This window comes from Myotis davidii, unplaced genomic scaffold, assembly GCF_000327345.1.
Source record: "Myotis davidii unplaced genomic scaffold, ASM32734v1 scaffold13, whole genome shotgun sequence".
Lineage (NCBI taxonomy): Eukaryota > Metazoa > Chordata > Mammalia > Chiroptera > Vespertilionidae > Myotis > Myotis davidii.
In genome coordinates, this window is record NW_006286243.1 from 2065581 (window position 1) to 2075651 (window position 10071).

Genomic DNA, 10071 nt, shown 5'->3' on the forward strand with positions numbered 1-10071 from the left:
AAGATAAATATCATATGATCTCACTCATTTGTGGAATATAATGAACAACATAAACTGATGAATAAAAATAGATACAGAGATATAGAAGCATTAAACAGACCAAGAAACCTCAGAGAGAAGGCAGGAAAGGGGGTGTGTGTGTTGCGGGGAGGGTAAGAGATCAATCGAAGGACTTGTATGCATGCATATAAGCAAAACCAATGGACACAGATAGTAGGGGGATGAAGGTATGTGCTGGGGAGGTGGGGCAGGAGCAGGCGGGGAGAGGTCAATGGTGGAAAAAGGAGACATAGGTAATACTTTCAACAATAAAGAATTTAATTTAAAAAAATTACAACACAACTCAAATGAAAATAAATCCAACAAGTGGTTGATCCTATTTTCAGCTGTATAAGAGGAAAAAGTGTGTCAGGGAACAGGGAAGACAGGCTAGTCCTTTCTTTTTGAAAATATACTAACTTCACTTAAATAGCCCCTCAGTTTGAGTGCATTCAAAGTGCAAAATGAAGGGGTCTATTTTGAAAATCAGTGCAAATGAAAACAGTCTTTAAGATTAGAATTAATAACAAAAATTAACAAGTTTAATTTTTCACCCTAAGCTGGTTTGGCTCAGTGGATAGAGCATCAGCCTGCAGACTGAAGGATCCGGGGTTCGATTCCAGTCAAGGGCACATGCCTGGGTTGTGGGCTTGATCCTCAGTGAGGGGCATGCACAAGGGAGCCAATCAGTGATTCTCTCTTACCATTGATGTTTCTATCTCTCTTTTCCTCTCTAAAATCAATCTATATATATATAAAAGCCTAAGCAACCGTCCGACCGTTCAACCAATAGCTAGTATGCGCAATGACCACTAGGCGGCAGACACTCAATGCAGGAGCTGCTGAGCTGCGGTGACTTGGCAGCTCCGGTTCTTGGGTGACGCACCCGGAACGAGGGAGGAGAGAGCCCAATTCTGATTCTGGGGTGCATCATCCAAGAACCACCCTCTTGCAATCCAAGACCCCTTGGGGGATGTTGGAGAGCCGGTTTTGGCCCAATCCCTGCAGGCCAGGCAGAGGGACCAATCTGTGTACTGGGCCTCTAGTAAAAATATATTTTTTAAAAAATGTTTGGTTATTCTTTTCAGAAAATATCAGGAAATAAAACATAACCAAATAACTGCTAACAACAACAATAAAAACATAGGCAGTTTTAAATCTTTGTTCTCCTTAGATAACATTCTTAATTTTGGGAATCAAGACTGGCTTCTGACAATAATGTCCATGTTTCAGATGTTTTAACTGAGCCTAGAAATGCCAAAGATTTTTCAGTTTTTCAAAAAATAAATAAGAAAGACTAAAGAAAAACTCCACAGTGTGTTTTGAGGTAAAAATACTCATTATACTAAAACTTGTATTACTCCATCAGACTTCACTTTACGAAATATCTAACACACATCACTTAGTCACAATTTAATGTTTCACATTTTAAAACTGAGGAAGCAGAATTGAAATGACTTTCACAAGGTCCCACAGCATGTATGTGAGTTACAGAGCTGAGGCTTGAACACAGCTTCCCAATGGTGAAGCCAACCCTTTGAACAGAAAATTAATTACAATCAATAGATGAAAACCAGATTAGGATTACGATAGCATCTAGGTATCTGCCAAAATCCTGAGACTCATCTAACCCCAGGATGGGACTGATAAATTTAACAAATTTTAAAAACAAAGATAGCTCATTACAAAATATCCAACTCAAACTCTGTTAGTTCAGTAACTATTTTTAGTTAAATGCAAACTGAATTAAAATCCCAATAGGGCCCTAACCAGTTTGGCTCAGTGGATAGCGCGTCGGCCTGCGGACTGAAAGGTCCCAGGTTCGATTCCGGCCAAGGGCATGTACCTGGGTTGTGGGCACATCCCCAGTGGGGAGTGTGCAGGAGGCGGCTGATCGATGTTTCTCTCTCATCGATGTTTCTAACTCTCTATCTCTCTCCCTTCCTCTCTGTAAAAAATCAATAAAATATATATTTTAAAAAAAAATCCCAATAGGGTTTGACAATGATAAGGATCAGCAGAGTCTATCTAAAGAACTAGGTTTTTAAAATATGGAATTGTAATCAATAAATATTAATTTTAAACCTAAGTTGCCATTAATCCTTTTTACATAAAATAGCCCCCCAGACACTAAAACTTTCAAACTGACAAACAGAATAGTGAAATGGGAAAAACATCTGTGATATATTAAGTGAGGAAGGAGAAAGCAAACATCATATCATGCATAATAAATAGATATATGCAGGGTGGGCAAAGGTAGGTTTACAGCTGTAAGTACGGGAAACACAGTTTACTCTTGTATTATTATCTACTAGAGGCCTGGTGCACGAATTCGTGCACCAGTGGGGTCCCTCGGCCTGGCCTGTGGGATCAGGCCGAAACCGGCTCTCTGACATCCCCTGTGGGGTCCCAGATTGTGAGAGGGTGCAGGTCAGGCCGAGGGACCTCACCAGTGCATGATCGGGGCCAGGGAGAGACGTGGGAGGTTGGTCGGCCAGGGAGAGATGTGGGAGGTTGGTCAGCCAGGGAGGGACCACGGGAGGGCTCCAGGGTGTGTCCAGCCCGTCTCACTCAGTCCGATTGGCCGGACCCCAGCAGCAAGCTAACCTATCAGTCAGAGCATCTGCCCCCTGGTGGTCAGTGCACATCAGAGCAACTGGTCAACTGGTCAACTGTCAGGCCCCTGGTGGTCAGTGCACGTCATAGAGAGTGGTTGAGCAGCCTTAGCATATTATTAGCATATTAGGTTTTGATTGGTTGAATGGATGACCAGACACTTAGCATATTAGGCTTTTATTATATAGGATTACTTATAGTATTACTTTCTATGCAAATAAATGTAAATTTACTTTTGCCACACCCTGTATGCAAATATATTCATATATGTGTCTACACATAGTTAATTATAATCACAAACCTTCTAAAAAGGTGTGACCAATAAACAACAATCTGTTCTTTAAAAACATTCCTTCTCTATTCAAAAGCAGACCCTCAAATATTTGTTTAATCAATGAATGAAATGTTAACAGTGCTTGTTTCTGGACTAAGGAACTAGAGTTTATTTTGGATTCTAACTTTATTTCTCTGGATTTTCCAAGTTTTCTATAACAATTATAAATTTTTATAATCAGAAAAAAATTAATCGTGATTATAAGGATTGTTTTAGTAACATAAAACTGCTTATAATATCTAGAGAAAAAAACAGAAGATAACATTGACAATGATTATGAACACAACTACAATAAAAATTATTTAAAAGGACTAAAGGAAATATGCTAAATGTTGACAGTGGTTGTCTCTGCCAGATTTTTAAAACTTTTTTGCTCTCTCCACATTTTTTCAAGAGCAGATTCCACTTAGATTTAATAAGTTCATATTGCCAAATCAACACAGACACTTCTCTGTCCTTATCTTACTCAACCTCTCAGCAACAATCAATACAGGTAGCCTTCCCATGCTGCTGAAATGCTAATCTCTCTTTCCTCTTTCCTTGCTAGCTGCTACTCATTCTTTGGTGCTGGCTTAACCTCTGTGCTAAGCTCCAGACTCAGTTACTCTGCTGTTTTTGTGGCATATCTATTCACTTGGATTTCTGACAGGTATCTCAAACTTATATCTCCAAAAAAGAGGCTTCTGATTCCAACCCTCCACACACCCCAACCTCCCTTCTCCCAGTATTCCCATCTGAGTGAATGATACAACCACCTATGAATCACCTGATTCCTCTCTATCACCTCCCAGTAATCCCCCCGACCTGCCATCCTCTTCTCTAAACAAGCTTCTAGAACATTACACGCCAACCAAAAAAACCTGATCAGTGTATACTGTATACATTTCGCCTCCTCCACATCTGTACATTCCCAACCAAAGACTGAAAACAGTACAGGCATTTACAATCTGCAGTTAAGTGGATCCATCCAGTTCAAACCCGTGTTGTTCATGGGTCAACTGTATAAACTTCAAGAGAGCAAGGATGCAACAAGAAGAACCTGACATTGCTTCTGTGACATTCCTGCCAGAGCACAGTCTGAATCTAGTCGTAAGGAAACACTGGACAGACCCAGGCTGGGGGACAGAACATATAACATATCTGACCTGTAATTTTCAAAAGTGCCAAGGTCATAAAAGATAAGGAAAAGCTGAGCAACCGATCCAAGGTGAAAGAGCCTACAGAGAATTAAGATGCACATGAAATGTATGATTAGGTCGTCTTGCAATAAAGGATATTGTTGGAACTTGATGAAACTTGAATGAGGTCTGAAGATGACACAGTAGTGGTGTATCATTGGTAATTTCCTGACTTTGATGGTTATGTTGTGGTTATGAAGCAGGAATCACACATTAAAATATTCAGGAGTGATGGTGCATCATTTTGGCAACTTAATATGAAATAATTCAAATACTTGTAACTTTTCAGAAAATTTGATATTCCCAATTTTTTAAAAATTGTGAAACAGATCACATCCTACCCTACCCTCCAATGACTTCAAAAGAAATTTAGAGAAAAAGTCAGTGTTCACCATGACTTACAAGATCTACATGATCTACGCCCTATCTATTTCTCCTACCTCATTTCCTAACATCTTCCCTTCTCATTCCATTCCAGTCAAATTGGCCATATTGCTGTTCTTTGAATATAAGCAATACATCGCCAACACATAGGGCTTTTGCACTTGGTTACTGCTGCCTGGAGCTCTTCACCACCATCCCACCCCTCTTCTCCTTGCTCTCTTCATTTCCTTGAAGAAGTCTTTACTAACCCCAGGATAAAGCAGCCACTTAACCCTCCATGCTCTTTATCCCTTTATGAATGCCAGCTTCATATTATCTTCTTTGTGTTTATTGTTGCCTAAACATATAACATATCTATTTTTCCATCTGAGAGCAAAAACTTTGTTTTATTCATTGTTGTACCCCTGGTGTCTGCAAATAGGTCTTTGCACCTGATAGATATACAATAAATAAAGTTATTTGAAGGCATAAAGATGATAAACTGTATATGTTATTCATTACTCTATGTGTAAGATAATACCTGGTTCTAATAAATCAATCCTACATCAAACTTATTCAGGAATCAAATCACAGGCAAGAATCCACAGATTTAGAATTCCACAATACATGACACTCAGCAAAAGGGAGTCTGAGAAACAAACAGCTGCACTTGTCTCACATCACTTCTTCCCACAAAGACTAATCACAGGCCTTAAAACTTCCCTTACAAACAAGGGTCATTGAAGGTCCTCAGCCTTTAGAGGAGGCTCCACTCCACAGAGAAATTCAACTCCATATCCTCAATTGCCCTCAGGCACTTGCTGGAGTGCTGTCTTCTACCTCTGCCAGCTTTTTCCATGTGATGCCAGATTATATAAAAGGGCTTGCTTGGCTGAACAGCACTTTTATCTCTTCATATCTTTTACTATTTTGTAATTTTAAATTTGATTCATCTCACATAATTTAAATCTGTTCCCTCCCCCACACCCTACTCGCCCAAAATATAGACCCTGAGACCAATGTTAGATGAGTACTCTGAAGGAGATAGATCTCAATGTGAACAACACCTGCCTTCTACATCTTTACAGGACCAATCCCACCCCAAAAAAACAACCAACAAACAAATAAAAACCGGAACACCTCACTTTCTAAAACCAATAATTCACTTTGAGACCTTGGTCTTGAATAGTGCCCCTGACATACAGAATGCTCCTTCGGAGAAGGCAGATAGCTCTAAACCTAAAATCACAGCTCCCCAGACCTTAACGGAACCATACATTACCTCCCATTTAAAAGAGGAAACCCAGCCTCAAATGTAGCATCAGTGTTGCTGTGAAGAGCCAATGAGTTTTAGTATAGACATAATCCAATGCTGCGGTTTTCCAACCACATTAATGTCATGGTTCAATGCTCCTGACTGGTCCACGTGGTAGACCAGAGGTTGAAAACTGGTTGTAGGTGACGTCTTATAAACATGTTTGCTTAGCTCACACAATATAAAACAAAAACAAACAGATAAACAAAAACAAACCTATTCTGAACAATCAAATAGCCCATTTGGTTGAAATAAAATTAAAAATTCACTTCCTTAGTCACATTAGCCACATTTCAAAGGGACACATGTGGCTAGTGGCTACCCTACTGAACAGAACAGATGCAGAACATCCTATCATGTATTAAATAGTGATGTATTTAAGCTGACAAATATTTTAAATTAACATATAAAAAACAAGACATCTCACCATAAAATACAGATTTATACTTTCTCTTGAAAAATCATGTATCTGGAAACAACTGGTGAAATTCTCACCTGATGGAACTGAGGAAGAATGAATAGTGCTGCCCTCTTTGATGTAGTGTGTGCTTTTCAGTTCATTATAGTCCTCACTATTCCTTATTGCCTCATACCTCACTCACTTTGGTTAAATGTGTGGATTTCTAGTTGAGCTTTTACAATGAAGTGAATACTTTGAGATTATCCCACTTGTCAAAAACTATTTCTGATGATTAAGTTCAACTGATATAAAATGTCAGTTAACTTGATAAACTTACTTTCAGTTTTTTGGTGAAATTTTCTAAACTAGAAAGGATCTCCCCAGTTTATTGTATATCAAACAAATGGTATTATTCAGCAATCTATGGAATAGAGATCAGTACTTTGTTTTGAAATACTTAATATAAAATTTGGGAATTCAAGTAAAAGCATTAGAATTTCATTTCAAAATGGATACATAGTTTATAGTTATAAAAACCAGTTTTTAGCGATCTAAGGAACTTGGGGTTCTCATTTTACAGGTGAGAAAAAAGTCCCAGAGAGGTTAAGAAACTTGCTTAAGGTCGAGCTGCCAAAGAAGATTAGCGGCAGAGTTCTTTTTGCTTTTCTCTTCACCCACAGCCAGGTGATACTGTGGAATATTGTTTTTTTCCCCAAAAACAGCCACACCACTATATATCCCCACAAATAATGTGTTGTCACACCTCCATCAAGAGACAGGGTCTATGCTCTCTCCCATTAAATTTGGGCAGAATTATCTAATTGCTTCGACCAATGAAATGAGAAACTGATACTAAGCGATCTCTAAGACTAAGTGTGGACAAGGCCTGCCTCTCTCTCTCTCTCTCTCTCTCTCTTCTCTCTCTCTCTCTCTCTCTCTCTCTCTCTCTCTCTCAGCACTTGCCTGAGGAAGCCCCAGCTATGTCCCCAACTGACAGTCAACATCAACTTCCAGACACTGAATGAAGTCTTCAGATGGCTGCAGCATCCAGCTTTTAAATCTTACACCTAAGGCCCGATATCCTGCAGCAGAGATAAGCCATCCACAGGTTGTATCTATCTAAATTCCTGACCCACAAAAACTATGACATATATAACTGAGACAGATGCTTTCAAAATATCATTAATTGCCTTATAAATAAATAAGCTATTTAATAAATATTTGTATAATAAAACAAACATTGCCAACCCCCCTTCTCTCCCCCCACCCCCCAAAAAAATAGAATGCTGACTTAGCTTACCATTCAGGGGGCACCATGCTTCCATCCACATCCCCCAATGTATTTCTGCCATTCATTTCAGTAGTATATATAACCCATCGGTGACGGCCTGAGTGGAAAGAGCAACATTTAGAAAAATGTGAAAAAATAAAGACAACTTTAAAAGAAAACACAAAAAACCATAATTGCAAAATATCAAAGAAGACAACCTTTTAATTAAGACTTTTATGTGCTCTTACATAAGAGAAATAGCCCCAGGTTGTAATAGGGAGGGCAAGCTTCTATCAACAGCCTGGCAGCTGCCAGAGCAAAATCCCTGCACAGGGACTAAAACCTACTCCGTGGGCAGGGCTCAAGCCTTTCCCACAGTGGAGAATCCTTGCTTCCACCCTTGCCAAGAAAGCAATGGAGAGGGTAGGGGAGTATGTGCCCAGCCAGTCAGGGTATTCAGGAGAGAAAGTGCTCCTCCTCCGAATGGGGCAAGAGAAATGTACTCACAGCAATCATACTTGGATTATATGTTTCCATATAAATATTTTTAAATGACTACCAGAGATCCTTTCAGAAATTGAATACACATAATAAGCAAAATATGTAAATGATGGTTAAATAAGGACAGTTCATGTCATCAAAATAATACGACTACATTCTTGTTTAACACATTTCTATGGAGTAGTTGGAGGCCTAACCACAATTTACAAGACTATTTCTTTCTTTATTTTTTATTATTATTTTTTTTAGAGAGAGTGGAAGGGAGGGTGAGATAGAGAAACATCGATGTGAGAGAGACATGTCGATTGGCTGCCTCCCACACATGCCCCGACCAGGTCTGGGGATCAAGCCTGTAACTGAGATACATGTCCTTGACCGGAATCGAACCCGGAGCCCTTTAGTCCATGGGCTGATGCTCTATCCACTGAGCCAAACTGGCTAGGGCAAGAAGACTATTTCTATTCGGTCTTTGCCTTAAGATGGGCAAAGACCTGGATTCCAATCAAGATTCTGTCACTTACCTATGAGTATTAGGTATATTTTATGAGACTCAGTCAGTTTCTTTGTCTATTAAAAGTAGATGATTATACCTCATCTGAAGGTTGCCGTGAAAATTAAATATCACACACATACATCTACTTTAACATCAGACATGTAGTGCATAATAAATATCAATTCCTTCTACTCCTTCCTCACTGCCCCACCCCACAGGGAATACTGAATTCAACTCTATAACAGATTTTAAGCCAATAAGTACAAGGTAATCTGCATTTACTTTATAGAAGTTATTTTATAATCAATAAATATAAAATAATGCAATTTAAACATGACCATATCTATTTAAAGAAATACAGATTTCAACCACGATTTGCTTCTTCTATTAGAGAGATTACTCTTGACAATAAATAACTAAAAGTAAGCTATAATCCAATAAGGCAGGGGAACGTGAAGGCAAATAGAGAAAACCTTGGGTAAGGTTCATAGGGTTAGGCCATGAAGCTAGAGCTGGGCCTTAACAATCTTGAGATAAATATATTAAAATTTTAAATGTGTATACTCAGACTCAGCAATTCCACTTACAGAAATTTATTCTTAGAATATTGAAAGTAGGTACAAGCAAGTTCACTGAAGCATTGTTTCTAGTAAAAAAAAAAAAAGTTGAAGGCAACCTAAACGTCTATTGATAGTAAAGTGTTTGGCTCTAGCCAGTTTGGCTTCAGTGTATAGACCGTCGGCCTTCAGACTCAAGGGTCCCGGGTTTGATTCCAGTCAGGGGCACATGCCTGGTTTGCGTTCAGAGGGGGGAAAGGGAGTGCAGGAGGCAGCCTATCAATGATTCTCATCAGTGATGTTTCTATTTCTCTCTCTTCCTTCCCTCTCTTCCTCTCTGAAATCAATAACAAAAAATATATTATATATATATATAAAGTGTTTGAAAAAATAATGGTCCTTTCATACAATGGAATATTGTGTTGTTATTAAAAAGAATGCTGTGAAAAAAAATTTTTAATAAAAATACACAGACAAATATCCAAACAAAAAAGAATGCTGTAGATTCATCCAACTAACTAATATGGGAAAATTGCCCAAGATTTTTCTGAGAAAAAAAATTCCCATTTATCAACAACATGAATAAAAAGAGTGTATGTAGATTTATACATTTATTAAAGAAGCCACTTGTACATTATGGGAAACAGAGTCAAATCAAAATTTAAGCTCACTCCCTTTACTCATACCGATACTGCACTCACCAAAAAACTGCTTGTTGTCTTCATAGTACTTGTTTCCATATTTGTCTTCCCCCACTAATGTACCAACCCTCACATCATTTGCCCTGTGAATACCCAAAAGAAAAGAGATAGTTTAGAAAGATTCTTTGTTCAAAACACAAACATAAGTAGAGAACACCGACTTTAAGAAACAAAGGCTGCTGCATCAATAAGAAAAAGGAGGAGAAGCTCGGGGAGGGACACTAGCATAGACTTCCAGCCTTCATCTCGAGGCTCACCCCGCCCACTGCTGAACACTCACCCCCAGGTGCAGCTCTAGCACTCA

General features: G+C 38.8%; 1 protein-coding gene across 1 annotated transcript in view; it reads right to left on the reverse strand.

Annotated features, from left to right (window-relative positions):
* The window catches only part of NDUFA12 (NADH:ubiquinone oxidoreductase subunit A12), a 15034-nt gene that overhangs the window by 1882 nt on the left and 3081 nt on the right, over positions 1–10071 (reverse strand). Inside the window, exon 3 of the mRNA XM_006757610.2 lies at positions 7546–7633. Coding sequence (XP_006757673.1) covers positions 7546–7633 — 88 coding nt within the window. The remainder of the gene's footprint in view (positions 1–7545; positions 7634–10071) is intronic.